The 27,599-nt window shown below is 61.3% G+C and overlaps 2 protein-coding genes across 4 annotated transcripts; one reads left to right on the top strand and one right to left on the bottom strand.

Moving 5' to 3' along the window:
* Positions 1-267: 267 nt before the first annotated feature.
* On the bottom strand, positions 268-24,727 carry RASSF4 (Ras association domain family member 4). 3 transcript variants are annotated; one of them, XM_045570651.1, is made up of 11 exons: positions 24,611-24,727; positions 17,584-17,679; positions 15,607-15,682; positions 9,064-9,203; positions 8,072-8,148; positions 7,451-7,608; positions 5,618-5,719; positions 4,619-4,670; positions 3,981-4,102; positions 2,879-2,976; positions 268-1,568 (listed from the first exon to the last, which is right to left on the bottom strand). In XM_045570651.1, the coding sequence occupies exons 2-11, from the start codon at positions 17,643-17,645 to the stop codon at positions 1,508-1,510; spliced, it is 948 nt and encodes a 315-aa protein (XP_045426607.1). In that variant the 5' UTR covers positions 17,646-17,679; positions 24,611-24,727; the 3' UTR covers positions 268-1,507. The 3 variants fall into 3 exon arrangements, with proteins under 3 accessions (XP_045426607.1, XP_036317137.1, XP_036317138.1); XM_036461244.2 differs by having other exon boundaries at positions 17,584-17,677; positions 24,608-24,722; XM_036461245.2 differs by lacking the exon at positions 2,879-2,976 and having other exon boundaries at positions 17,584-17,677; positions 24,608-24,682.
* Positions 10,186-11,538, top strand: DEPP1 (DEPP1 autophagy regulator). Its single transcript, XM_036461246.2, has 2 exons — positions 10,186-10,401; positions 10,880-11,538. The coding sequence occupies exon 2, from the start codon at positions 10,906-10,908 to the stop codon at positions 11,509-11,511; it is 606 nt and encodes a 201-aa protein (XP_036317139.1). The 5' UTR covers positions 10,186-10,401; positions 10,880-10,905; the 3' UTR covers positions 11,512-11,538.
* Positions 24,728-27,599: the final 2,872 nt, after the last annotated feature.

Here is a 27,599-nt window from a genome sequence, read left to right as displayed (position 1 = left end):
TGATTCGGGATGACCCTACGTTCACCGGCCAGGCCACCCACAGACCCCACAACGATGACTCCTCCATGCGCTGCAGCCCCCTCTGTCCTCAGGCTCCACACCCCTCCCCAGGGTATGCACAGAAAGCAGGAGTTATGTCTGTGCAAGGGCACCGATGGGGCTCGGATCTAGATCAAATGCCAAGTTCAGCTGTGCCCTCTCCGGGTAAGAGTCTCAGGAATACAGCAGGGGGGCAGGTGACACACACAATCAAAAAGGAGTCGTGGCCCTGACCCCTCCAGCTCAGGGGAGCACACCGTTATTAGCACCTTGGAAACTGTGCTGCCACAGGAAGCAGACAGCAAACTGGCAGCCTGGCTGCTCCCGGGCTCTGCTCCTGTGGGCGCAGCGGGAGCCGCTGCCCAGGCAGAGGGGGTATCCGCTGCCTGCATGTGGAGGCCTCGCTGGTTCTTCCCCTGAAGTGGGCCACCCACCGGCAGCGGGAAGAAATTGGGTCTTTAGCTTCTGACAAATACCATGACTGACATCAAGTGTTGCATAGGTTTGCAGAAGACTTCTTATTCCTGCCAGAAATTCTCCATCGGCTGACAAACCCAAGAGGCTCAGTGTCTGGGCCCAATGAATTCAAAGCCCTTTCTCCCCAGGCTGACGTTTCTCCTCATCGCACGCCTGTGAGGGAAGTGCTTTGCGTGGAGGCTGCAGCCAGAGAGGGACAGTGTGGCGGGGCCTGGGCACTGCCTTCTCCAGCCGCTGACGGCAGCCCCTGGACCCTGGACTCTCCCACAAGGGATCGTACGTACACCCAACGCCACATGGGCCGCCCCCTCCCCTGGACCAGACCGGCGTGGCTCTGCGGTGAGCTCCCCAGAAGGATTCCTTCAGGTCTTGCTGAGGAAGGTTAGAGTCAGTGCCGCGGAGAGAAGGCCAGGAGCTCGTGGTCTCATTCCTGTCCGGCCTCTGCCTCCGGCGTGCCGGGCTGTGCGAGGCTCAGGGACTGACATCGGATGTTTGGGGGCGGGAGCCAGGGACGCCACGGTGAAGTGGTGCCGGCAGCAGGCACCTCCCCTCCCTGCAGGCAGCCCGCCTCCCTGGCAGTGCTCCGGAGCGCAGCACAAGGTGGCTCCCGTGGACGCAGAGGGCGGGCTGGGCCTGCGGGGCTGTGCCAGCTCCAGGCTCGGGCAGGTACCGCTCTCCTAAGCAGGAGATGTGATGTGCACAGGACTAGCCAGCCCATCCAGAACGTGGCAGGAGTCAGCGCCAGGGCTGCTCAATGCCCAGAGCAAACTTCCACTCAGCTCCCACTAAACCAGCAGGAAGCCCCACTAGTGACTTCCTGCTGCTCAGGCTTGTGCGAGTGCTCACGTGGAGATAAGAACATGGGGCTCGTGGTACTCGGGCGGGTAGACAGGTTCGGGTTCCTCAGGAGGGGCCGCCGGTCAGGGCCCGCTCGCAGGCACTGGGCGTGCGTTGGCTGCTGGTGGCTTCGGAAGAGGCGGGCTCTGGCTGGCTACTGGGCCTCCACCAGCTGCTCCAGGCGCTGCTGCATCGTCAGGCGCAGGGCTTGGAACCTGGAGGGAGACACGGCCAAGCAGACTCACCGACACTGCGAGGGACGGGGCGGGGGAGGGGGGCGGAGTGAGGGAGCTGCAGATGCCTAAGCCAGGAGATTAGGGTCCCTGACTGCTGATCAGTGCCACCGCCTGCCTTCTGCCACGGAGGGAAGAGCCAGGCGGACACCCTGTGGGACCACAGGCTGCCAGAGGCAGGCACAGGGCTGCACACACTGCCAAGCCTCACAGCCACGTGCTGCCATTTCCATGGCAAAGACTGTCCAGTGTGGACAGGCGCGTGCTGGAGTGGACAGAGCACAGAGCCAGGATCAGAGCCCTGGGTTCAGGCCTGTGTCCTCCCTGCACCCTGAGCAGACTGCCCAGGTGGCCCCACATCCTTTTCAGGTCCCAAATCCGACAGTGACCCTGCTGACTGCCCACGCGGGGCCCAGCGCACAGATGGACGTGTGGGGGAGAGGTGGAGCGGGTGTGGCTTCCACGGGTCATTCAGCCAGAATCCTAGCCAGTCCTCAACTTCAGGCCCCAGCAGGGAGCAATCCCCTCTGCCTCCCCCCACTTCCCTTTCTAAGAGGGACTCTGACCCCGGCCCTGGCATGGCACCTTGCACGTGTCCTTTCCACGCTTGGCTCTGCAGAGGGCCATGTAACCTGGCTCACCTCACACAGCTGGGCCCAGTAGCTTCCCCAGGAGCTGCCAGGTGAACTGGTTCTCTGCACCTGAGGTACAACCACTGCCCCTGTTGGCAGGCGCAGACTCCGCTGCACGAAAGCCCCGGGCAGGCTGACCGTGAGCAGGGCAGGCCCTGTCCGCGGCTCCCCCAGAGCCGGGTCAGCAGCAGAACCCCAGCCCTGGTCCTGGCCCACCCATGCCCCTGCCGGACTCTGCTGCCGGGTTTTCAGCAGCTTGTGTCCCTCCCCTCTGGTGGGGTGCTGGATGGGGGACTGGGCTTCCTCCTGCTATTTGGCAAGTATCAATGCCAAGCAGAGGGCCAGAGGGCCGGGCTGGAAAACCAGGGTTGGCAGGCTTCCCTGAGCCGTGTGAGGGCACCTGGCATGTCTGGAGGAGAGAGCTCTCCCTCCAGAGCCTGGAGGATAGAGGCCTGGCCTGGATGCTCTACCCTGCAGGCTTGCCTGATGGACAGGCCCCTGCACTGGCCCTTTAAGCATTGGTCCTGGATGCTCTACCCTGCAGGCTTGCCTGATGGACAGGCCCCTGCACTGGCCCTTTAAGCATTGGTCCTGGATGCTCTACCCTGCAGGCTTGCCTGATGGACAGGCCCCACGACTGGCCCTTTAAGTGCTGCTTACTTCATGGTCAGTTTGATTATTTCTCTTTGCTCCTCTTCTTTTAATTTTTCAATAAAACTGTCCAGCACCGGCATTTCAAACTTAATGTACTGAGCAACCTAGAAAATCCAAGAACATTTTAATGTGCTTTACATTAGACGCCAAACACATTTTCTTTGCCTCCTGGTTTCCACCGGCCCAACTCAGCAACGCCTCACGCCTGGGGAGGCGGCTGCCCTCTCCCGCCCTCAACACTGTTCCGTGTGCTCTGGGTGGGCTGAGGCTGAGGCTGAGGAAGAGCATTGGAGGTGAGCAGAGGCACACGGGGTGCAGGGGGGACACACTGTCTCACGGTGGCAGGACACTGTGCTGGCCCGTGGACTCAGACGCCTGTGCACAGGCCCAGCCAGGCCCTCGCTCAGAAACCCTTGTGCGGACGGACCTGTAGTGCAGGGGTCCTCCACCTTCCTAATGCCGCGGCCCTTCAGCACAGCTCCTCGTGCGGTGGTGACCCCCAACCACAAAACTATTTTCGTTGCTACTTCATAACCGTAATTGTGCTACTGTTAGGAGTCGTAATGTAAGTATCTGTGTTTTCCGATGGTCTTAGGCTCTACTGGGGGTCCGTGAGGTCCGAAAGGTCGCGAGCCACAGGTTGAGAGCCGCTGCTGTAGAGCCTAAGACCATCGGAAAACACAGATACTTACATTGCGACTGAATGAAGTAGCAACGAAAATAGTTTTGTGGTTGGGGGTCACCAGCACACGAGGAGCTGTGCTGAAGGGCCGCGGCACCAGGAAGGTGGAGGACCACAGTGTTGCAATGACAACAGTCACTGCCATGAAGGAAAAGGCTCCACCTGCAGGAGGGAAAGCCCAGGCAGTGGCTTCCTGGAACCAGCTTCTCCCTCTGAGCCGGCCCACGGAGCTGGAGGGGGCACAGAGGGGTGGGGGCGGGGGCCGGAGCCATCATCGCCCTTGCCAGGGGCCCTTTGAGACAGCCGTGCGGTCCCTGGAGACCACGTCCGAGAGGGCTGCGGCCAAGGACAGCCGGAGCCCTGAGAGCCCCCCGCCATCCGCCTGCCCTCCCTCAGGAGCAGCCTCCCAGCCCCGGCCCCACTCACGTCGTGGGGAACCTCCTCGCCCAGGTCGGCCTCCATCAGGAAGATCCTGGCAATCTTCTCACTGGGCCCGTGCAGGATCCTGGAAATCAGCGGGTACTCACAGTCTTTGAGTTTTGTCCGCTCTGGAAAGAAAGGCGGTTTACAGAACTCAGGGGCACGAGGCTCGCCTTGGTCCCGGCCAGGGCCAGGATGGACAGCGGCTGTCAGGGCCGCGGGGGCCCTCCTCCAGGCCTGGCTGAGACGATGGCCCTGAGTGGTGTGTGGCCACGGCCTTCACAAAGGCCCACGTGGACAGGGACCGTCCCGGGGGTGGGGGGTGGGGAGCGGTCCCGGAGGCTGGGCCCAGAGTTGCCTCCCGGGGCTGGCAGGGGCTGGGCCGCTGCACTGCTCAGGGCTGAGGGCTCCACTCCAGCTCACAGACCCTCCCAGTAAGTGGGCTAGGATGGCGGCTTCCTACGGGGCGTAGTGGTTCTCAAAGGGACAGGTGTGCCCTGGCCGGGCTGGGAGAGGCATTCGGGGTGCAGGCACAGTGGGTCCCAAGGGCAGGAGGGCACACAAGCCAGCACAGCCCTGGGAGAGGACCGTGGTCGGGAGCCTGCCTTTTGTTCTCGTGATCTGGGGCCAAGGCCGACACTCACCCCCCGACTCGTGAACCACGTAGAGTGCGAACTCGCTGGGGCTGTTCTCTACCTGCAGCGGCAGAGCAGAGGTCAGACCGGCATCCAAGACCAGAGACAGGGGCACTCCTGCAGCCCCCACGCCCCCGGTGCCACGCACACAGATCCCCCTGGCAGCACCCACACCCCTGGTGCCACGCACACAGATCCCCCTGGCAGCCCCCACACCCCCGGTGCCACGCACACAGATCCCCCTGGCAGCACCCACACCCCCGGTGCCACACACACAGATCCCCCTGGCAGCACCCACACCCCCGGTGCCACACACACAGATCCCCCTGGCAGCACCCACACCCCCGGTGCCATGCACACAGATCCCCCTGGCAGCCCCCAGACCCCCGGTGCCACGCACACAGATCCCCCTGGCAGCACCCACACCCCCGGTGCCACGCACACAGATCCCCCTGGCAGCCCCCAGACCCCCGGTGCCACGCACACAGATCCCCCTGGCAGCACCCACACCCCCGGTGCCATGCACACAGATCCCCCTGGCAGCACCCACACCCCCGGTGCCATGCACACAGATCCCCCTGGCAGCCCCCACACCCCCGGTGCCACGCACACAGATCCCCCTGGCAGCCCCCACGCCCCCGGTGCCATGCACACAGATCCCCCTGGCAGCACCCACACCCCCGGTGCCACGCACACAGATCCCCCTGGCAGCACCCACACCCCCGGTGCCATGCACACAGATCCCCCTGGCAGCACCCACACCCCCGGTGCCATGCACACAGATCCCCCTGGCAGCACCCACGCCCCCGGTGCCACGCACACAAATCCCTGGACTACCCACCCCCCGTCTCTGCCTCGAACCCCAGAGCCCAGCGCCACAGAGAGAACCCTGCCAGGCCTTCCACCAGGGCCACAGACAACACTCCGCCTCACCCACCCCCAAACCCCCGTCACCCACCCCCGACGCAGCAGCGGCTGGGAGGCCGCCAGCTGGGGACGCGGACTTACCCGGAACTTGCTGAGCAGCAGGCTGAGCACCTGCAGGGTGGTCATGGTGCTGTTGACCCTCACGTTGGTCACGGACCCGTACGCAGGCGTAAACACAGAGGTCTGCACGGGGAGGGGGAGCTCAGGGCCGGGCTGGGGCCGGGGCTGGCACGCTCAGGGCGGGCACACCATCAGCCTGTGCTGCGGGCGCGGAGCAGCAGACGAACGGGGCTCTGACCTCACACAGACCCACGGGCAGGCCATGCCGGACCTCGTGGTGACAGCTCACATCTCGCTGAGAAAGATGCCGGCAGTGCTGCCAGGGCAGCCTCTGCTCCCGGGACTCAGTGGGCCAGGAAACCCACAAGGGACGGAGGACCGTCTCTCCCTCCTCTTTCTGTCCATCAATGACCAGGTGTTTGCCGATCCCCAGGCAGAGAGTTCTCAGTCTGCCCACGCCTCTCCACTCTCCCAGGGGTGCCCAGCTTCCCCCGTTCCCCTCCAGGCTCCGCCCTTTGGATTCCCCCACAGACCGGTGCCCAGGAATAATCTTCCCAAACCCTGACCACCAAGCGTGCTCTGAACCAGCCCCTGCTTCCTCGCCTGGCACGGGGGCCTCCCGGGCACCCCGCTCCTGGTGCCCCACTCCCCACATTCCGATGGGCACATCCTCTGCCTGCCCTCGCTCAGCTCTCCTCGGCTGGTGGCGGGGACTCAGTGTCCCCGGCTGGTCCCCAGTCCCAGGGCCAGACCCGCCTGGACTTGCCTTCTCTCGGAGAAGACGCGGGATGACTGGTGACACAGAAGCCAGCCTCGCCTTCTGTTCCCAGTGAGCACGGGATGACTAGAGGAGCCAGGCCCCGTCACGGAGAAGACTGAAGAACACCGGAACCTTAGGAGGATTTACTACACGTGGTGCTCATGGTAACTAAACCGTTCCCAATCCCCCCTTAAGCTCGGTCCTGGGCTCGTCACTCCTCCAGGAAACTGTCCTCTCGAGCCCTGGGCTCTCCTGAGTGGAGCACAGACACTGGCAGCCGCTGTCACTCAGCACCCGCTGTGGTCCTAGCGGGAGCGTGGGGGATGGGGGTGGGGGGCGCTGGGAGGTCCCGACAGCAAAGCAGGGAGGGTCCTGTCGGCTTGCCTTGCTGACGGCTTCATCCTGAAGGCCAGCCCACCCCAGCGCGGCCTGAATGGCTCCGGGCAGGCCTCGCCAGGGCTGCTCTTTAGATCTGATCCCGGACCTCCTCCCGCTCCCGCCGGCCTGGGCTGCTGCTTGGACTGGAAGCGCCTGCTCCGTTCCCAGGGCGCTAGGATGGGCCTGGTTCAGGACCTTCCACCCAAACCGCCACCCGTGCCCGCTGCAGCACCAGCCAGCGTCTCCTCTCGCCACCCAGTTGCTTACGGAGTGATGTCACTTCCTGAGCCGGGGACAGTACATGCTGGGACAAAGGCTGCATGCTGGAACCTGGGGCAGTGCGTGTTCCCTGACACGGCCGTGTGCCTGGCACGCCTCGGCCTCGCTGACTCACTCCCCCGGCACAGTGCCAGCGAGGGGCATGGTGCCCAGGAGACGGAGCCCAGATGAACCTGAGAACACTGCCTCGCTAAGCCCGGCACACACCAGAGACGGGTGTTTTACAAAACTCAGGGGCATGTGCGAGCACGGCTGGACCGTGTTTGTGGTGAAGGAAACGCAGGCTTCCGGGTCCTGAGCTGATGGGACTATGGGCTTGCCCTGGCCGTGTTTCTCCACCCTGCACGCCACCGCTCAGGAAGGTGGGGAGGGAACTCTGACATGGCCACCCCGGGCTGGCGGGTGGCAGGCCCCGGGCAGAGGCGAGGCGGAGGTACCTTGTGGTTGTAGAAGTGCCCGTTGATGGAGAAGCGGTGCCGCCGGGTCCTCTGGGTCTCGTCGGGGCTGCGGCAGCGGGGCCTCCGCTGGACCACGCAGGCCGCGTCGCTCTTGGTTCGCATCAGCTGCGGGGTCTCCTCGCCCTCCTCCGGGGGCCCTGCGGCCGGAAGGGATGCAGGGTCAGGCCCCGGTGAGCACCGGGGACAGGGCACCGCGGAGGCCGCAGATCTGCTGGACGCTGCCCCGGTGTGGAGGTGGGTCCTGGCAGGAAGGTCACCGGTGTGACCACATCACATGCTGGGTATTGGGGGGAGGGCATGGAGGACGGGGGGCAGTTATGGATCTAAGAGTGAGGACAAGGCCCCAGGCCTGCACGGCCAGGAGGGCTCCAGGCCGCCTGCGAACTGTTCCCTCCTCCTGGAACACTGCCTGGCGAGGGGCCGGTCACTAAGGAGCCACGTCCCCCGCTCCCTCCTGCCCAGTGAGGAGTCACTGAGGACCCCGTATTGCTCCTGAGGACCGGGGGGGCTTCGCTCCTCCTCGGAGCTGCTCTGAGGCGGGGGCACAGCCAAGCCCTCTCCCCACCGGCTGAGCTCAGGGTCTGGGAGCGGCCAGCTTACCTGAACTGCTGTGGGCACTCTCAGGCCTGGGCTCCGGGGGCTGCGGGCCGGGACCCCCCTGCAGAGGTGGCTCCTTTCTGGAAGGACACGAGCACAATGCGGCGCAGGAGTGGCCATGAGAGGCCACTGCATGGGCGGCACACAGGCCGGATGCCGGGCAGGCCGAGTGGAGGCTGGGATTTCACTCCAGAGTCAGCGGAAATATTGAGAGAAAAGCACAATATGGCCACGTGTCTGCTGGGCTGAGGGGGTCTGTTCTGAGGCCCGTGGCTCTGCTTCGCCACATGCAGGACACGGACACCACGTGCTCTGTGCCCCGGGCTGTGCCCCGTGCCCCATGCGTGGGCTCAGGCATCCCGCAGGCCTGGAGGGGGCCGGGCGGGGCAACCCGGCCTCCGGGCTGGAGAGGAACAGGCGTGACGGCAACTAGCCCCCTAACTGCGCGTGAATGAGCTCTGTGCTGCAGCCTGAGCTGCTCGAATTTGCTTCCCGTGACTGCCCTCCACCCCCGTGGGTGGGCCAGTAGGTCAGCGTGCTGAGGGTCCTCGCAGTAGCGGTGCCTTGATTTGAGTATTTGAAGGGGGAAAGGATGATATTAAATGTTGATAAATTGATAAACATAAATCCTGACGTTGAAGTCAAAGCAGAGCAGGAGGAGTGGAAGCTGTGCACCTTTAGGACAGACCCAGAGCTGCTGAGAAATGCCTGTTTGCAGAGACCGGGCGGCTCCTGTGGATGTGTGAGGAGACGGCTGGAGGGGGGACGCTGGGGCGTTTTCCAGGAGGACAGCGCCTGGGCCGCCACCTGGAGAGACCCCTGGGGCGAGGCCGCCGGGCCGGGAGGCTGCGGGCTGACGCTTCGGGAGGGGACAGGGCTGAGCCCGGACTGTGTGCCCCCTACAGGAGGCCCGGGACCCCCCACCAACACCCCAAACAGTAAGCGCAGGGTGACCAAGCGCCACGGAGGCCACCCAGCCCCCGAGCGGCACTCACAGGCGGCAGCTGGGCTGCCCGGCGTCCAGGCGGCCGAGGAGGGGCGCCGGCTCCCGGTCGTCCTGCATCTGGAGGCGGATGGGCCGCCGCAGCCCCCAGGCAATGGTGAGGAGCCCCTCGATGACCAGCTCCCCTTCCTCCTGTGGGACCGCACAGTCAGCCTCTGCTGGGAGCCCTCGGAGTCACCGCCCGCCTCCCCCTGCCCCCAGGACCCAGCCCTTCGGACACGGGACTCCCCGGACACTCGAACCCCCAAACACGCACCCTCCCTCTTGGGGACCTCCCTGGGGGAAGGGGCACAGTGGGGGACAGGGTGGCTGAGATGGGTGTGCCCTGGGACCCCAGCCGCTGTCCACACAGCACCCGGGAAGCTCGGTTTGGGAGCCGCGGCCGCACCACCTCGTGCCTGGCGCGGCCCCGTCACCATGGGAAGCACCACATCTGGGAAGCAGTAAAACCAGGACCTAGGCCACATGTGTCAAACACAAGGCCCACGGGCCAAATCCGTCCCGCCAGGCCTTGCAATGTGGCCTGCACCGCGCTGTCATCACTGCACTCCGCTGCGTTTCCATCACAATGACAGTTTATGACTGTTCAGTAAACCATTCGGCCCGCAATTTAGGCTGGATTTTAGATTTTGGCCCCTTCTCTGATTGAGTTCGACACCCCTAAGTCCTAGGCGCTGCCCTTGGTCCCAGACCAGGGTGGGCACTGCCACCTTGGTGCAGGCTTACGTAGCAGCCTCGGCCGCCTCCAGGGCAGAGCCTCCTGGGGGAGGGGGGGGCAGGCTCCGGCTCCACCACACCGGCTCTAGGCTGGAGGGCCTGGGGCTCAGGGGCTGGCATAACCCACGGTGGGGACGCCTCCAGGTGGTGGTAGCAGCCCCGAGGGCAGCCTCTCCTGGCCTGGGCTGAGGTGCCAGCAGTGGTGCCCGCCCTGCCCCACCCCTTCCCTCAGAGTAAACACTCCCAGGGCCGCCCACAGCACAAACACTTGCTCCTGGTGGGCACGGGGCCAGGCCTGCCCCCTGAGCTGTTTTCCGGAGAGCCTTCCTGACGGCTATTTCGGGCCCTCGTGACATAGCTGATCAGTGGAAAGGTATAAAAGCCGCTGCGGGGCCTCTGGGTCGGCCAGACCGTCAGGGAGGGATCTGCCCTGGACACTGGCACATCGGACAGAGGCCGTGGCACACGGTCCTCACCCTCATCCCCACCGTCTGTCACCGGGCACGGGCTCTGACAGCCAACCCGCTTCGTCTGCTCCGAACTCCGTGGGGCTTCCCGCGCCTGCCCTTGCTCCTCCGGCGGCCCTGCTGCCCCCAAGGCCCCTCGGCCACAGGTAAGAGGGAGCCCTGCCCCCGGTTCGAGGTAAAACAGAATGGCGTGGTGTATCTTCCGGGCTTCAGCGGGGACCTGCCCGGCCTCAGGGGCAGCCCGCGGCAGTGACAGGGGCTGTGAGGGCTTCATACGCACAGGGCTTTGCGTGAGAGGCCACTGGTGCTTCTCACAGCACACGCCCCTGAGAAGAGGTGTGTGCAGCCCCGTTTTATGGATGAGGACGTGGAGGCTTGCAGAGGTGACGCAGCCAAAGGTCCCTGATCAGGGAGTGGCAGAGTCTGGCTGTAGACCCCCGTCCCTCTGGCTGCAGGCTGGCTGGGTTCTCTGACTCCATGGGCTTTAACGTTTGAGAGAGGAGCGCTCTGCGGACTGTCCTCAGGCCCGTGGCTCACAGACGGCCTCCGCTGGGGCGGGGGGCGCAGGGCGGGGCGGGGGGGCAGGCGGGCATGGCAGACCCTCACCCCTGGTTCTCCCAACAGGTGGCTGCTTCCGGCCGTTGGCAGCCATGAGGTCCCGGCTCCTGCTCTCCGTGGCCCGCCTGCCCACCATCCGGGAGAGCCGGGAGGAGGTGCTGCCCGGGGGGCCCCGGCAGGACGCCCTGGCTTCCCCGAGCCTGGGTGAGCACAGGAGGTCCCTCTGCCAGCTGGCGCAGCCCGCCTCGGCGCTGACTGAGGCTGTGGCCGGGGCCCGGCCCGGCAGACGCCCCTGGCCAGCCCGGGCCGGCAGGAAGAGCGGCCCTCCCCGGTCCCTCCAGGACATCACCACTCCCATCAGCGGCCAGCAGCCCCCAGGCACCGCCGAGCCCCTGGGCTGGCTCTTCGGGCAGCCCCAGGAGGAGCAGCCACGGTGCAGGGGCCTGCCAAGGAGGACCAGTCCCTCTGCGGAGCCCTGGGGTCCTCATAGACCGACGGAGAGCAGCGAGGCCGGGGCGTGCCCCAACGGGAAGCTCTATGATGCCAGGGCACCGGGGCGCTGTCCGGGGGGACGGTTAAGGGACTGGCACCAGGGCTCCCGGCACCCCATCCCGGCCGCGGCCTCCCCGCCCAGCGCGCGCCCCGGCAGCGTCCTCAGATCTCTCTGTTTGCACCTCCCGGTGATCCATGAACTCTGACCTCCCCAATAAAGGCTCTGTGCAGAGCAGCTGGCCGCCACCTCTCCACTCTGCCGCCCCCGCGGGGGGCACTGCGGGCCTTGGAGGGGGGGGTTTCTGCAGGGGCTGCCTGCTCTGGGACCCCGACCCTGAACAGGAGCAGCCTCCCCCGGGCTGTGGTGCTGCGGTCCCCACATTGCTCCTCCCTTCTGAGCAGTTTCTGAGTTTTCTCATGGCCCAAGGGACCTGCCTCCTGGCTGCTCCGATGAGATAAACGTCACACACGTCCCGGGGCACATGCTGTGAGCCAGACACGGCGTGGCTGCTGCCTGTGTGGGAGGCGAGGTTGGGGAGTGAGGAGAAGCGAGATCTCACCCCCGCCCAGTGGTTTCCGAGGAGGCCCTGGGCGCTCCTATCAGTCCCTTGGCCCCATCTTCAGAGCACAGGTCCCAGGAGCCCCAAGGGAAAACGTGGTCTCAGCAAGTAGCCCCACTGCTTCAGGGGCGCTGACACGGCGGCACGGGGGTACCTCAGTGGCTCCAGCTGTATTATCAGGAGGGTTTTCCCCAGGCTGAGCCCAGGACAGAACCCGTGCCAGCTCAGCCTGCAGGATGCCCAGTGCTTCACCAGGTGATCCTGCCGCACACCCCCGCCTGCCTCCACCCAGGGACCTCAGCTGTGGGGGGTGAAGTGCAGGGTGCTGTCTGGCCCTGTTAGCAGACAGGCCAAGGGTCCAGGCCTCACTCCACATATCCTCAGGCCCAGGTCAGCCTGGCCATTCCCGGGTCCCCCAGAGACCGGCAAAACCCCTTTTCCTCGAGGCATCTGGCAAGCAAGGAGGTGAGGGTGAAGGGTAGGGGAGAGGGAGGGTTCCCTCTCAGAGCGGCAGCTGAAGGTCAGAGAACCAAAGGATCAGGCCTGGGAACCTGCCACCTGCTCCCTGGGCCGGCAGCGCTGGCCGGCCGGGCAGGGGAAGGGGACAGAGAGGGCCGGAGCGGGGCTGCAGCCGAGCACACAGCTGCTTCACCTCCCGGCCTCCCCCACCTCCCTGCTCCGTGTCCGTCCCTTCCTTCCTTCCTTCCTTCCTTCCTTTCTTCCTTCCTTCCTTCCTTCCTTCCCCCTTCCTTCCTTCCCCCTTCCTTCCTTCCCCCCTTCCTTCCTTCCTTCCTTCCTTCCTTCCTTCCTTCCCCCTTCCTTCCTTCCTTCCTTCCTTCCCCTTCCTTCCTTCCCCTTCCTTCCTTCCTTCCTTCCTTCCTTCTTCCTTCCTTCCTTCCTTCCTTCCTTCCTTCCTTCCTTCCTTCCTTCCTTTTCTTCCTTCCTTCCTTCCTTCCTTCCTTCCTTCCTTCCTTCCTTCCTTCCTTCCTTCCTTCCTTCCTTCCTTCCTTCTTTCTTTCTTTCTTTCTTTCTTTCTTTCTTTCTTTCTTTCTTTCTTTCTTTCTTCTTCTTTCAAAAAATTGTTGTTGTTGTTATTAATCCTCACCAGGATATTTTCCCATTGATTTTTAGGGAGAGTGGAAAAGACAGAGAGAAACATCGATGTGTGAGAAACACACTGATTGGTTGTCTCCTGCATGAGCCCCAACCAGGGCCCAGGCAGCCCGGGAGCAGGTGCCTGGAACCCGGCGCCCTGTCTCACGCTGAGAACCTGCGGTGGGGGGTGGGGGGAGGAGATTCAGGCCAGACCCCCACAGGAGTTTTAGGGCTGGAACAGGGAAGTCCCCGCTGCGGGATGTAAACTTCCCACACCTGGGGGCTGTCACCACTGTGAGGTTTCCATGGGGACTGTCCGGCCACACACAAGCACAGGCACAGGTCCCGGGCTCCCCGGCTCCCCAGCCCTGCCCCCCACACAGCTGCTCCTGCAGAGGGTTTTCCTGGGGAGCCCAAGTGCCAACACCCAGCGCTCCGACCTGCGCTCCTCTGCAGGGGGCCCGGGGCCCATCACACGCAGGGGGGAGGGGGTGCAGAGCTTCTGCGCAGCGGGCTGGGGGAGGACGGAGGCGAGAACTTCAGTCCTAAGCTCCCAGTGAGGCTGCAGGTGTGGGAACCCCCCCCTGAATGCCCAGGGCTGAGGAACGGGGTCAGCCGGAGATGTCATTCCCGGCCGCCGCCAGCATCAGAGCCGAAGAGGCCTGCTCCTCACTTAGCCGCGCGGGTCAGGGCTGCCCAGCACACGGGGCTCCGTCCCACCCTCCCTGGCTAGCTGGCTCCTCATCCACCCCTGTGCCCAGGGCCGCCCTGCTGGCCAGAGGCTGCAGAGCCAGGCAGGCCTCGGGCTCCCACCAGAGTATGGACAGACGGTGAGGCCGGGCCGCGGGGTCAGAGCCCCTGGCAGTGAGGAGCTGGGACAGGTGGGCTGGCGGGCAGGCGCTAGAGGCCGCTCGGCAGGGGGAGAGTGTGCGGGAAGGAGCCCTCGGTAGAGCCGGTGGGGAACAAGGTGTCAGGCGTGGCCCAGGCCCGAGAGTGTGTGCCATCTCAGCAGCCAGCACGGCCTGACCGGTATCTGGTGGCCCAGCAATTCGGCCTGGCGGGTGGGTTTTAGCTGGCCCTCCTTCATGCCACCGACAGGCGACCTCCTTCATGCCACCGACAGATGCCCTCCTTCATGCCACCGACAGGTGACCTCCTTCAGGCCACTGACAGGTGCCCTCCTTCATGCCACCGACAGGTGACCTCCTTCAGGCCACCGACAGGCGAGCCCCAGCTGCTGACAGAGGACCCCAGCTGCCCACAGCTGCCCGGTCACGGGGCTCACCCTCAGGTCTGGGGACTGCGGAGGATCGCGGCTGTTGGAATCGCTAACGGGAATGAAGATGGACGAGCAGCGGCTGCCTCCACCTGAGGAGGGGTCTGGGGGGGGTGGGGTGTGAACTGCCCATTCTTGCGCTCAGCAGCCCAAGGGGACTCGGGCTGCTGGCTCCCACAGACACTGACAAGCCTGAGGGAGCCCAGGAGTCACCCCGTCTCAACCGTGGGAACCCCCAAACAGAACCTTACACGACAAGTCTCCCCGGGGGCTTTACAAGCGGATTGAGTGAGACCGCGGTGGGGCAGTGCCCGGCCTGGGCCCCAGTGAACGGTGGGAGGGTTTCAGGTGGGGGAGGGCCAGGCCTCTGCTTGATCTGCTCAGTGAGTGGGCCCTGCTGGCCATTCCCGAGTCCGGCCGGCACCACAGCCTCTGGCTGGCCACAGACACGCTTTGTTTGTCTCACAGGGGTTCCGAGGCTTGCGAGATTCCACATGAAATCCCGGGTGTCTAGCTTCTGTTGAAATACCAGGAGGGCCCGTGTGGGCCAGTCCACGCTCCTGCTCAGCATGTGGCCTCACAGGGCAGCAGCGGCCTGCAGGGGGGACGGTGCTCTCTGCCCTCCACGCCCTCTGCCAGCCCTGCCTTTCACTTCCGGGCCTGCCTGGCCTGGGCACTTCTGGGCACTCCTCTCCCTCCAAGCCCTTCCTCTGCTTATTCTGATGGACAGAGCCACCTCCTTCACGCCTCGATTGTCCTGCACCAGAGCCTGTGCTGAGCCCATTTGTGCTGTGGGATGGGTGGTCTCACAGATTTCAAACTCCAATGTCCTGGCGACTCATGGGGACAAAAGTCCCAGCTGGAAGGAGAAGGCCCATGGGAAGACTCCGCGGCTCTGAATTCTCACCGGGATAGCCTGACCCTCTGGCCCCTGACAGGGGCCTCGCGAAGAGATCCTGGCTGCCATCACCTGGTGCCTCCCTCAGAGGATGCGTGACCTTATAATTCATTACCAAATGGGGACACTTCCAAGAGTGAGGGACGTGGGCTTAATAATTACCCTGGAGCCCTACCTGGCTTGGCTCAGTGGATAGAGCATCGGACTGTGGTCTGAAAGGTCCCAGGTTTGATTCCGGTCAAGGGCTTGTATCTTGGTTGCGGGTACATCCCCAGTAGGAGGTGTGCAGGAGGCAATTGACTATATTTCTCCCTCATCGATGTTTCTAACTCTCTATCTCTCTTCCTTTTTGTAAAAAATCAGCAAAATATATTTAAAAAATAAGAATTATCCTGGAAATTAGGTGTAAACTGGACCGTCTGTGCAAATGGCAGATAGACGGTGACTGCATACAGCAGAGACCGGGACTTACCTCTCGGTGTCTCAGCTGGAAGCTTCTGCCCTCGTGGTAGCAGTTGTAGGTTTTCAGCAGGTGTAAGAGCTCCGACCTGGGGAGGGAAGCACACGAGCATCCTCTCTGCGTGTGGCAGGCCTCGGACAAGGGGTGTGCCCTCCTTGGCCTCAGTCTCCTCATCCGCAGAGCGGGCATCACAGCACACAGCTTTCTGGCCACGCACAACTGGTCAAGAGACCAGACTGCCATTGGACACGCGCCCTTCAGCCTTCTTGAGGGTTCCAATATCAGCCCTCGGGGGAGGCATAGGGGTGGGACTTAGAGGGAAGTGAAAACTCACAGGTGGACCCCATCCCTGTGCAGTGCGGGTGTTTGCATGCGGTCACTATTGAGGATAAGAGCTCCTGACGGCCTCCCCATACTTTACTGCTGAGTCATTTCCTCAAATAACCCCCCGGGCCAGATTATTGGCGTTTGGAAGACTCCTGCTTCCCCCCCACATTACTGCCTACCAGGACCTGGCATGGCTGCTGTGGGGGCACCAGGAGGGCGACCTGCTCTTTCCCATCCTGACCTCCTGGAGGCATGACAGGGGGTGAAGGAGACAGCGGTGAGTAAGACCCCGAAGGCCCAAGTGTTTTCTCCCTAGAATAAAAGGGAACACACTGTGCTTGGCTGGCATGGCCGAGAGAAGACAGTGACAGCTGCCTGTGCCCAAGCGGCCTCTGCAGGGCAGCTCCATCCAACAGATACAGAATGCGCGTCACAGTTATCCAAGAGGGAAATGAAACAGGTGAAATGAATCTTAACAACACTTCACTGAACCCAGTATATCTAAAACATTATCGTGCCCCCATGTAACCTGTATAGTGTTAACGAGACCTTGCTCAGTATTGTATTCTGTAAGAAGTGTTAGCCACCTGGAGCATCTTTCACAGGAGCTTCGCTTCTCCAGCCACTGCCCATGCTGGAGCCACACTCGCTGGCGGCCCCTCCTGGGCAGGCTGCCCTGCATCTTCCTCAGGCAGTGCCAGCACCGGCCCCGCACCAGCCCGGCTGTGGGTGCGCAGCGCCCGCTCTGCAATGTGGGGGTGACGGTAATGGCCAGGGGAAGTGATTTACAATGTTATGGCGTTGACGAAGCAGCATTCAATGCTGCATGTTCACTGGGCTTATAAGTGTGTCAATGCTAAACACAAAATTATTAGGATAGACACACACACATATACACACATACACATATGTGAAATTAATCATGTTATGGTGATTATGACTTTTCAAAAAATGATATCTGATATTGTTCTTATTGTAACACGTAAATAAGAACATGACGGTATGGGCAGCACAGGGAATGATACAGGGAATGCCGTCTGCTCTCAGGGTCTCAGCAGGAGGGCCCGGCACCATCTCTTACAAAAGCGATCCCTCTGCATGGGGCTGGCTTGTCTTCGGATGGCAGGCAGGCGCTGCCCAAAGCAGACAACGTTTAGACTCAGAACTCAAAGAGCAAGATAAAATCACAACTGTGCTTTTCTTTAGTTCAGAAATAAATTTTAAAAAGATCCTACACGTTTAAAAAGTATCCTAAAATAAAAACAAGCAAAGCTTAAAATCATGTGTCAGTAAAATATACCTTTTCCGTAAAAACTCAAAGCCATTGTTGAGGGTTTTTTCCTGAACTGTTTAACACAACAATAAGAGTATCAGTATTGCTCTGGCTATTTTTGCTGGTTGGTTTGTTTTTCAGTATTGTTCTAGCTTTTAAATAAATACCCTTTCTGCAGAGTCACATGGGCACACATGCTTTTGTGGGCCAGAGGGGGCAGAGGTCAAACCCGCACTGTGAGGAGACAAGACAACCACGCCATGGCAGGCCAGTCACTGTCCTGGGGCAGGCACGCCTCCCATCTGGGAAAAGGGCCCGGAACTTTCCACCCAGAGGCTGCCCATGGAGGAGACCTCAGGCACGCACCCTCCCAGCACACACAGGCTTACTTCAGAATGGATTTGCTGTCGCTGATGGGCACGTGAGAACTGGGTGCACAATCTTCCTTCATCTTCTCCTCCTGCCTGCAGACCCGGAAGCTACCTGCCAACAAGACCAGGAAGGGCGCACAGACAGGTAAGCGGAAGGAGCTGGCCAGTGGGGTCCCCAGAGCCCGCTGCCTGGGCTCACCTCCCACCTCCATCCTCCCAATCCTGCATCCCCAGTCCCCTCCTCACTTCCACTCCCTGGCACAGGACAGGCAGAGGAAGGTCAGGACCAGAGGACTTAGGGGTTTCACACCTGCACGTGTCAGCCAAGCGCCCCCTGGTGGCCCAAGGCCAGAACTGCCGAGTCAGCAGTTGCCAGTTCAATCAGCCCCACTCCTAGGACCTCTCCACAATCCCTGGGAGTCAGGCTCAATCTCCTTCATGTGTCAGGGCAGGTGCTTCTTCCCCTCCGCGGGGACACCCTGAGTAATGTTTCTGTCCAGATTATTCCTCCAAGTTTCCGAAGTGGCCTGGGCCTGTCCCCCTCATTCCCGCTGTGCCCCTGGAGTCCGCACCCCTGGCCAGCCCACCAGGGACCGGCGGACAGGTACCATGCTCACTAAGTGCCACAGACTGTGTTGAGCATTTTCTATGGTTACAGCTGGTAGGTTACCGTGGTGATGAGATGCTGCAGGAACTTAACGCCCGCATACATTTAGCTTATTGTAAACCGGTTTCTTTAGCTGTCACTTCACTTCAAGTCACAGAACCCATTGCCAACATTGGGAGGGCTAACTGTGTTTCATTTACTCCTCACAACAGTACGAGGTAAATGCCATCCTGTTCCCATTTTGTGGGGACAGGAGGTAGGCACTTTGCCCAAGATTCCCAGCGCAGAAGTGGCAAAGCCCCTGCGAACGCCAGCCCTTAGCGCCCGGATACTGCCCTTTCGCCCTTTCTGCGCTGACCTTGAACAGCGGCTCACACCCCTGAGGAAAGAGTGAAGAAGGGACTATATAAGCAGTTAGACAGCTGGGACACAGGAAGGACCATTCTCTTTCTAGCTCGCCTGGGACAGAGGGGCAGAGGTCAAACCCACACCCTGGGGAGATCCTCCATCTCCTAAGAGACAGGCTCCAAAGACAACCAGCTCTGAACTTTCCGCCTGCGTCAGTGCCCCGGGTGAGCCTCTAATTACCCCGAGGACTCAGTGCGTCCACCTGGGGCGTGACCAGACCTGCTGGCACCCTGTTCCGGATCACCTGAGAACTCCGACGGTGACTCTCCGGGAGCGGTCCTGGGCCCAGAATGCAGGGCTGATACTGGTCCAGGAGTGCGCTTGTTGCTACAAGAACTTTTCACTTTTCTTTCCTCTTTGAAACACTCCTGGGTTTTTTTCCTCGCTGTGTTCCAGCTTGCAAACTCCAAGGCCCTGGAATGAGCCTCTGTGCTGTTGCCTAGAGCAGCCTACAGGCTCCTGGAGTGGTCTGGCGCCTCCGGACCAGGCTTTCTCATCGGCACAGTGGGGTACCGCCCTCCAGGGGATAGGAGGTTCACGCAGAAACTGCCTGTCTCTTCCCACTCGGCCCAGCGAGGTCTGTGCGCTTCTCCCAGTCCCGGCTTCTGACGGACGGTAACTCCCTGGGGCGCTCCCTACGGCACCAGCATCTCCATGGCACAGGCACATGGTTCTTACTCCTAACTCCCTCCACGCCACCCTGGGGAGGACTCTCCTTCTGTGTGCTAAGCAGCAAGCCACACTTCAAATTCACTCTCCACCCTGGCCCTGCCTCCTCCTCCCCTCTGCCAAGCTGCAGCCAGCAGTCCGAGGGGCACGTTACACTGGGCGGTGCGCAGCCAGGTGCACGGCCTCCCTCCACCCATGAGGCGGCTCCTTCACAAACTCGGTTGACACAGACCTGGCTCAGTCACACCTTCCTGCTCTGCGTGTGTGTGTGTGTGTGTGTGTGTGTGTGTGTGTGTGTCCCCTGCTGTTCTGTGAATCCGGGGAGCGGAGTGCTCTGTCCCTCGGGCACACTGCCCATCGCGCACTCCCTCCCTGCTTGCTGGACAGCCCTCCCAGAGGAGCGGTGCAGGCAGGAGCGCTCGCTCCAGGAGGCAGGAGCACGTGGGTACAGAGAAGGAGAATTATTTGAAGGAGGAAGGTGGGCCCCCCAGTGACCCCAGAGTCGTCCTATAAACACGTCCTTCTGCCTTTGCATGAGGCAGGCCCCAGCTGGGAGAGGCCAGGCTCCCCGAGGAGGCCCCACAGCCAGCACAGGCCCTGCGTGGGCACAGGGCGGCACCTTGGGCCTGGGGGAACCTCCTGCTGCACTCCGGGCCCATTGCAAAAGAGGGTTTCGGTTCCTCAGCACTGCAGTGCCCGCAGCAAAGTGACCGCCAGGCTCCGCCTCAGGCCCTTCCTCAAATCCTGCCCACACAGCCGCTGCTCAGCGGAGCGGGTGAGGCTGGGGGCGGCCCCCTCACACTGTCCTATGGCTCAGGGCACAGGGATGCCTGCAGCCTCTTACGGGAAGGGCTGCGTTTACCCAGAAGGCAGCTCTCCTGCCTTCCTCTTTTCTGCTCCCTCCCACTCCCTGCTCTCCCACTCCCTGCTCGGACTCCAGCCTCCTGCCCATAGCCCCCTCAAGGGCTCAGTGCCCTTTGCTCCATTTGGGCTTTAACCGTGCTGTCCTCTACTCAGTCACGGCCTTCTCCCTGTCCTGTACCCCGATGTTAGCTCAGGTGGCACCCGCCAGAGCAGCTCCCCTGGGCCTGCACCCGCTCCAGGCTCCCACTCTGCTGCCCCAGGAGCCCCTCTGACGCCCCCTCCCCCCCACACACACCAAGAGGAGCGCACTGCCTCAGGGACGCTGTGGTGCTGCCTCACCACCCTTCCCCTGCGGAGAACAAGCCTGCGCATTGCAGGACAAGAAGCCAAGGGGTGGGTGTGGGGAGCCCCATCCAGGGCCAGGCCCCGTGCTGCCTAGCACGTGAGATCTCCCCACATGGGCCTTCGGGAGTGTTTTGCCCCCAAGAGACTAATTCAAAGGATGTAACGCCGGTGGCTGGAGCTGGGCCTTTGGCTAAGGATGGGAGCCGCTAACTGGGAAGCCAGCCCGGAGGCCTACCGCCCTGGGTGGGGGAGGGGAGCAGGCCCAGACAAAGAAGGCTGCCTCCCAGAGCGGGTGCTGGCCTTCCTGCTGCATCTGTCACTGGGCAGCTCCCAGGCTGAGCCTGAGAGGCAGGCCAGCCCCAGGCAGCGCCCAGTCCCGCTTCAACCAAGGCACTTCCACCCGTCCAAGCAGGTCACAGGCGTGGCTGGAGGCGAAGCATGTGGCCTGCTGGCTGCCGGTTTGACATGCTTGATCCATGTGTATTCTGGGTTTCTGCCCTGGTTTTATTTAAAGATACAGTTGTGTTTTTTAAATAAAATATTGAAAAACACCCATCCTCAACCAAAGGCCCAGCTCAGCCAGTGCTCCCTGCAGCCGAGGAGGGGCGGGCTTGTGCCGCCTGGCTCACCTGCGCAGTGCCTGGCGGTGAATGGGTATAGCTTTCTATGTCAGTGGCTGCCGGGCCCTGAGCAGGGGCTGGGGTGGCAGCGGGACCACAACCACCCTGGCTATTGTCCCTGCCTGTGGTTGGGACAAAGGGCACTGAAGCCTTTCCCGTCAGGCGGGGCCCACCTTTCCTCCGGTCACGAGCTCTGTGGCTCTTCAGGGCACCATGGCAGCGGATGGCAGAGGAGCAAAAGAAAGCTAATGCCAGAGCAATATCATAAAGCCAGCGGAACGCACTGGAGGCCTGCATCCAGGCTGTGAGCTCCTGCTCTGGCCGCACAAGGCCCCCTCTCGTGAAGCAATGGCTCAGAAGCTGGCCACTGTGACCCTCACTCGGCCAAATGGAACAGGTGTCGGTGTCCACATTGAAATGTCTTGAGGATGTCCGGGCAGTCTGAAAGCTTGGTAACCTCTGTTCGAACATTTGAAAAGGTTGTGATTCTTATTTTCTTGTTTAGGCCTTATTTTCTTATTAATAACCCCAGTGTTCTGGGCTGTACATTTGACTAAAGTCAACATAAGTGGCGGGAAAACAGCAGAGAGGACAGAGCAGTGGGACCGGCTCTCACCGGGAGGGATGGAGGCTCCGAGGGAGGGCAGGTGGGGGACACTGCGGGGCACTCCTGGGAGCCGTGTCCCGGGCCACAGCTCCCGCTGCCAGGCAGGGCCAGCCGGAGGCACGGAAAACAATGCCCTGGCAATGGGCCTCCCTGGCACCTGCTGGCCAGCAAGTGGCAGGAGCTAGGCCAGGAGCGGGCTGGCACCAGCTGCCTCCAGAGGGTCTGGCTGGACAGAGGCTGCTCCTCAGCAACTCACCAGCCAGCTTTGGGGTGTGGACGGCAGGCAACTGCTCAGCAGCTGCAGATCCCACCCACTTCCAAGCTGCTCTCCTCCCCCTTCTCCCCCCAGTGGCACCCCTCCCCATCCCTGTGGCTCAGCCAGACCTCCCTGCCCCAGTGCTGATGGCTAGGAAGGCCTGGAGGACACTGCCCAGCAGGAGAGCTGGCCACAGAGCCACCGGTACCTCCATCCCCACCTTCCCCGGGCTGGCCTTTGCTACGCCCTCCCCCTGTGCGGCTCCCGTCCCACTGACAGGTTTCCCTGAGCCCATTCTGGCCTCGCTTCCGCGGCACGGCCGGCTGGGCCACACAGCTGCCCGCAGTCCTCTGCTCTCCCTCACATCTGCACACCCTGGCCCCCGGGACCCGCCCCCCAAACTGGGCTCCCCTCTCCTGTGAAGGGGGAGAGGGAAACAGGAATCCTCTCAGCTGTGCTTTTGGACCAAAGAGAAGCTCAGAACACGCCCTGAGGCCCGGAACAGGCGCGTAGCCTGTGCCCACTGCTGTCCGGCTGCCCTGGGTGCTCTGCCCGGCTGCCTCCACCGTGCCCCCCCGCTGGGTTAGGCTGAGGGCCCCTGCAGCTCCGCTGGCTCCCTGTGAGACAGGGTGCGCCTTAAACTTCTGGGCCACGGAACCCTTTGGAGCCTTGAGAGTTTAACATATGATCCCCAGAAAGATGTGTGTGTGCATGTGTGTGTATGCTGAATTTGCACACCACTGCAGGAGATCAAGAAGCTCCTCAGATCCCAGTTAAGAACTTCTGCAAGTTCCCCTTCAGCCAGAGTGAAAACACCGCAGAGGCTCCGGGAAGGCAGCCGCCTCCCATTTGCTTTTATTTCACAGTAAAGCAATTTCAAAGCGTTTTCTTCCAGGCACTGTGTGTGATGGGATAACCCAGCCTTCCCAAGCATCTGGGCTCCAAGCTCTGCTGCGGGATTCTTGAGCTGCGTGACCTTAGGCGAGTCCCTTCCCTCACACAGCCTTAGGTTCCTCATTAGTTGAGTCACCGACTGAAGGTGAGTGAAGAGACATGTGAGCTGGGCCTCACATGAGCTCACATGGGATAAGCAGAAGCCCCAGTTATAGGTCATAAAAGGCCAGGGGCTCTGGAGAGACCACGAGGCTCTGGGGATGGGACTGTGGCACCAGAAGAGGATGGCAGTTCCCCTGGGAGGAGCGGCTGTGCGTGAGGACATATGACCAACTTTACTCCCAAAACTGCGCCCCGGCCCCCAGAGGTACACTCCAGAGGGCTTTCTGGTCGACCCATAGCCAGGTCTCCCCTTCGAGGCTTTGCCTTTAACAGGATCTGAATGCTGTTCTGTTCATGGTCTTGGTTATGAGTCATTGTCTAGCTGCCTGACCCAGGAGGACCCTGCCCTTCATTGTCCTTGACCTCCAGGCTACCCACTGGACTCTCAGGGTGGAACTACACCCCACCTCCCACCTTTCTCACTGACACTGTGGTCTGTGGCGTCCACCTCATTCTCACTGTCAGGTCGAACGGTCAGCACTGCCCGCAGAGAGAATCAGGAGGAGAACTAACGAAACAGACTTAAACACTGACAAGTACTGAGCCACACCCATGACTACTCCCAGCAGGCAGGATTTGACTCAGTTTAACATGTTCCCTTTCCTCTTCTCTCCTTTCCCTCCTTCCTCTCCCACCCCCATCCCCTAACCCCCTTCTTCCTCCCTCCTTCTCCCTACTATCTCCCATCCTGGTGCCAGCAGCGGCTCGGGAATGACACAGGGGAGTAGGAGGCAGACAGACCTGCAGGTACCTGTTAGTTCTACCAATTCATTTACCTTTCTTTTTTTTCTTTCTTAAAAAAGAAAACAAAACAACAACAACAAAATCATGGTTTTTGGCAGCACATCTTGATTGTGCTGTGGACAGTTAAACTATAAGTAGCCAGTGAGGGTCCAAGCACAAGTGCCTGGCTTTGTAGTCTAACCTGCTTGGATTCAAATGACAGAATGCAGTCTTTGTTTGCTGTGACCTGATTAACTCTTTTGGGAGGCTCTTCTTACAGAGTTTTAAGATAGCGTCGGCCCTGGCCCGGCATTCATGCCCACTGGGATGAGTAAACAAGGCTGTGCGGAGTGAAAACACCGAGGCTCTCACAGCCCGAAGCACAGGACTGAGGGTCAGGAGCTCAGGGGAGAGCAGAGTGAGCTCTGACTTCAGTGGGCGAAATGAATGGGACCTGAGTTCGAATCCTGATCGCACTACTGACTTATCTGGTAAAACTGGATAATTCCACAAGTCTTTGAACATCAGTTTTCTCATCTGAACATGGGTTCAATGAAAGCATTGTGGCTGTAAGAAGTAGAGGGCATACTGTGCTAAACCCCTTCGCCGGCTGAGCAGAGCGCCAGCGCGGCAGGTGCAGCTGCAGTTGGTCACCTGTCGCGCTCAGGCTGTAGCCTCTCCGGGCCCTCCTCGGGGAGGAGGTGCTGGCGCGATGCCCGCTCCCAACTCCGCTCCGGACCACGGGCTCCGGGGCAGCAGGACTGGCACACAGGGGACCTGCTGCGGCAGCCGCGGGCATCAGTGCCAGGCGCCAGCGCTCTCGGCTCGGGGGCCTCGGTGTCAGTGCGCGCCGGACGCCCCGATCTCTCCTGTCCACGGTCACTCACCGTCCTCCGTGGCGCAGTCCGGAGATCTCTGCCGGAGCTGGGCCCTCGCCGGCACCGCGCCGTCCTGGTAGCCCACTGCCCCGGCCTCCCGGTTCAGTGCGTCGGGCCGCCTCTCCCCGCCCCTCGTCGCTCTGGCCAATGGGGAGACCAATGGCACCGCCCCGCCCCTCGTGGGCCAATGGCACCGCCCCGCCCCGCCCGCCCCGCCCTGTGCGGGCCAATGGCACCGGCTCGTCCCGCCCGCTGGCCCGGGCACAGGGAAGGGTCGGCTTCAGGTGGCACCCCAGGTGCAGCCGAGCAGGTTGGGGCGCGGGCTGCGGCGTGTCCTCAGGCCACCGCCAGGCGCCCCGAGTCTCCCGGAGGAAGCAGCCTGCGCGTCATTGACTGGGAAGGTCCAAATTCCGTGGGTCACTAGTGCGCCGGGGAGGGTGAGGGGTGGGGAGGGTCTGTGGCCCGAGCATCGTGATTTTTGCTCCAGGGGCACCCGTTGCACTCTGTGAGCCTGAGGTGGCATCTCAGGGCTCCGCTGGTTTAAGAAGCCGGATCCGAAGATAAAGAGGGACAGATAAACTTCTCTCACCGCCTGCGGGGAGGCAGAGGGGACCGAGACACAGGCCTTTCGGAACTGGGAACAGCTCGGTCTTTCTGGCCCTCTGAGTGGCAGGCAGGGGAGGGGGTTAATGGAAACATTAGCGATTTCTGTTTTATCTCCCATTCCCAGCCCTGACTTCGGGATGGACCTCCTCTTTCCCATCCCCAACATAAATCACTTCAGTTTCAGTCAACCTGTGGCTCTTGATCTTTTTAGCATCACGTGACCATTTTAGCATCTGGACCTTCTAGAAAAATGCAGGCACCCACATAGGCAAAAATCGGGTCAGTGAAGTCTCCCGGCCCCCACCCTACTTCACGGGGGCTGCGTTAATTATTGCCAGGACTGCTGGGTTTGAGGTAAAGAGACTGGGCTCTGCCATCACTTCCTCTGGGCCTCAGTTTCCCCACCTGCAAAAAATGAGGGGGTAAAGATGACCAGCCCCGGGGTCCCTCAGTTCTCCCTTTGTGTGAATTCACGGAGAATGGCCCAGCTCGGCGTCCCTGTGGTTCCAGACCTCCTCTTGCATAGGCCAAAGGCTGAGGTCATCAAGGCCGAGGTCAGTAATTGGGCACCTCTACAAGGTCTTTTAAAACAGCGGGCAAATGCAACCATCCGTCCACCTGTGAGCATTTACCCCCACCAGCAGGGTAATAAACAGCACCAAGGTAACACACAATTCCCTGGGGCTTTCCGGCTCTTGAAAGTGAATCAGTCTTTCTCATCTGGTTGGGGCTGCCCCATGGCCAGGCCGAGTCTGGAGTGAGGAAAGGATTTGAGGAAGTGACCCAATATGTCCTGCAAACCCGGAGTGTCCGCACTGGGCTCAGTGCCTCCCATCAGGGACACCAGCAATCTCCTCCTCAGGCCTGGGGAGCCGGGCATCTACCTGAGTTTCACAGGGAACACAGCACCCACCACAGGGTCCTCTTCAGAGAGAGAGAGAGAGGGGACCACCCCTCCTTCAGTGCTCATCTGTGGTGGGTGTTGTGGACACTGTTAGTTGCAAACCCAATATCTGTTTCCTTCTTTGGGAAAAAGGAAGAGAGGGAGGAAAGAAGAAAGAGAAGGGAAAGGAAAAGAAGAGATAGGAAAGGAGAGAGGGAAAAGAGAAGGGGGAGGAAGAGAGAAGCTTGTTGGAGCAGCATCGCATAGGCCCTCCTGACAGGTGATCACTTCCATTTTTCACGCTGTGCTCAGAGCCAACAGAGAGTCGTGAAGTTAGGTTAGTATTAGGGTGTGATAAGAAATCTCACGGCGGGCCAGTCAGAAATGTTGGAAGGCCATTCTCTAAATCGATCTTGACAATTCTTCTCATGGCTGTCCAGCTTCCTCTGAAACCAGAAGTGGCAGTGTGACCCACTTCTGGACAAAGAAATAGGGAAGAATGTGGGGGCTGAGGGGAGACTCGAGGAGAGAGCACAGCTTCTGCTTTCCTGGTGGGAGGAACGGTCGCTCTCCCTCTCTGCCTTCTGTCTCGAAGGTGGATACAGCGTGCAATGGCTGATGCACTGGCCGTCACGTGAGAGCCGGGGCTGGGAGCACACAGGTACTAACACCGTGGCTGCCCGCCCTGGCTGTGCACCCTAGGTTGTCTGCCACGGAGAAAAGCCCTGTTGTAGATAAGTCTTTTCTACGTAGCTTGCTGCTGTGATTTGGAAGCTTCCATAGACAGCGTGTAAACCAAAGCCATGGCTGTGCGGCCACGTGTGGCCCATGGGCCGTTGGCTGCTCTCTCCTGGGTGATCTTGCTCCTTCATTGCCTCTCTCCCTTTGTCTCCTCTGCTCCGGCCACGCTTCTTCCCTCCCGAGGGCTTTGCACTTGCTGATGCCCCAGCCTGAAGGCTCTTTCCCCAATGTCCACAGGGCTTGCTCCTTCACCTCCTTCCGATCCTGACTTACAAATTACCCCTCCTCTAGGCCTTCCCTGGTTCCCCAACTGAAGCGCTCCCGCCCCCGCCCCCGCCCCCGCCGGCCCACAGGCACTATTCTGAGGCGTGCTGTATATGTCACTTCTTTACTCCGAGCTACTTGAGGGAGGGAAACTGTGTCTGCCTGCAATGCCGTAGTGTTTGATCAGTATTTGGGTTTTAATTGATTTTTTCCCTTTCTGCCAGGTTCAGGTAAGAAAACAGACTCAGGGGGCTCATTATCCCATCCACGGGACACAGTGGGTAAAGCGGTGGAATCTGGGTTTGCACCCTGGGGTCTGGGCAGTTGTGTTTGTGGCACCCAGGAGGGAGGGAGAACAGCTCCATTGGCCGATCAGGCGTTCGGGGCCTGATGCCACACAGAGATTCCTGCAAGGCTCCTTGCCCGGGAGCGTCCAGTGAAGCAGGCCTCTGGGAACCCATTAAGGGAACCAAGGTGATCCAGGTCATCCGGGCAGGCTCACTGCCA

The sequence above is a fragment of the Pipistrellus kuhlii genome, unplaced genomic scaffold, assembly GCF_014108245.1.
Source record: "Pipistrellus kuhlii isolate mPipKuh1 unplaced genomic scaffold, mPipKuh1.p scaffold_m20_p_35, whole genome shotgun sequence".
Taxonomy (NCBI): domain Eukaryota; kingdom Metazoa; phylum Chordata; class Mammalia; order Chiroptera; family Vespertilionidae; genus Pipistrellus; species Pipistrellus kuhlii.
The sequence above is the reverse complement of the archived record's forward strand: the minus strand, read 5'-3'. Positions and strand labels throughout refer to the sequence as shown.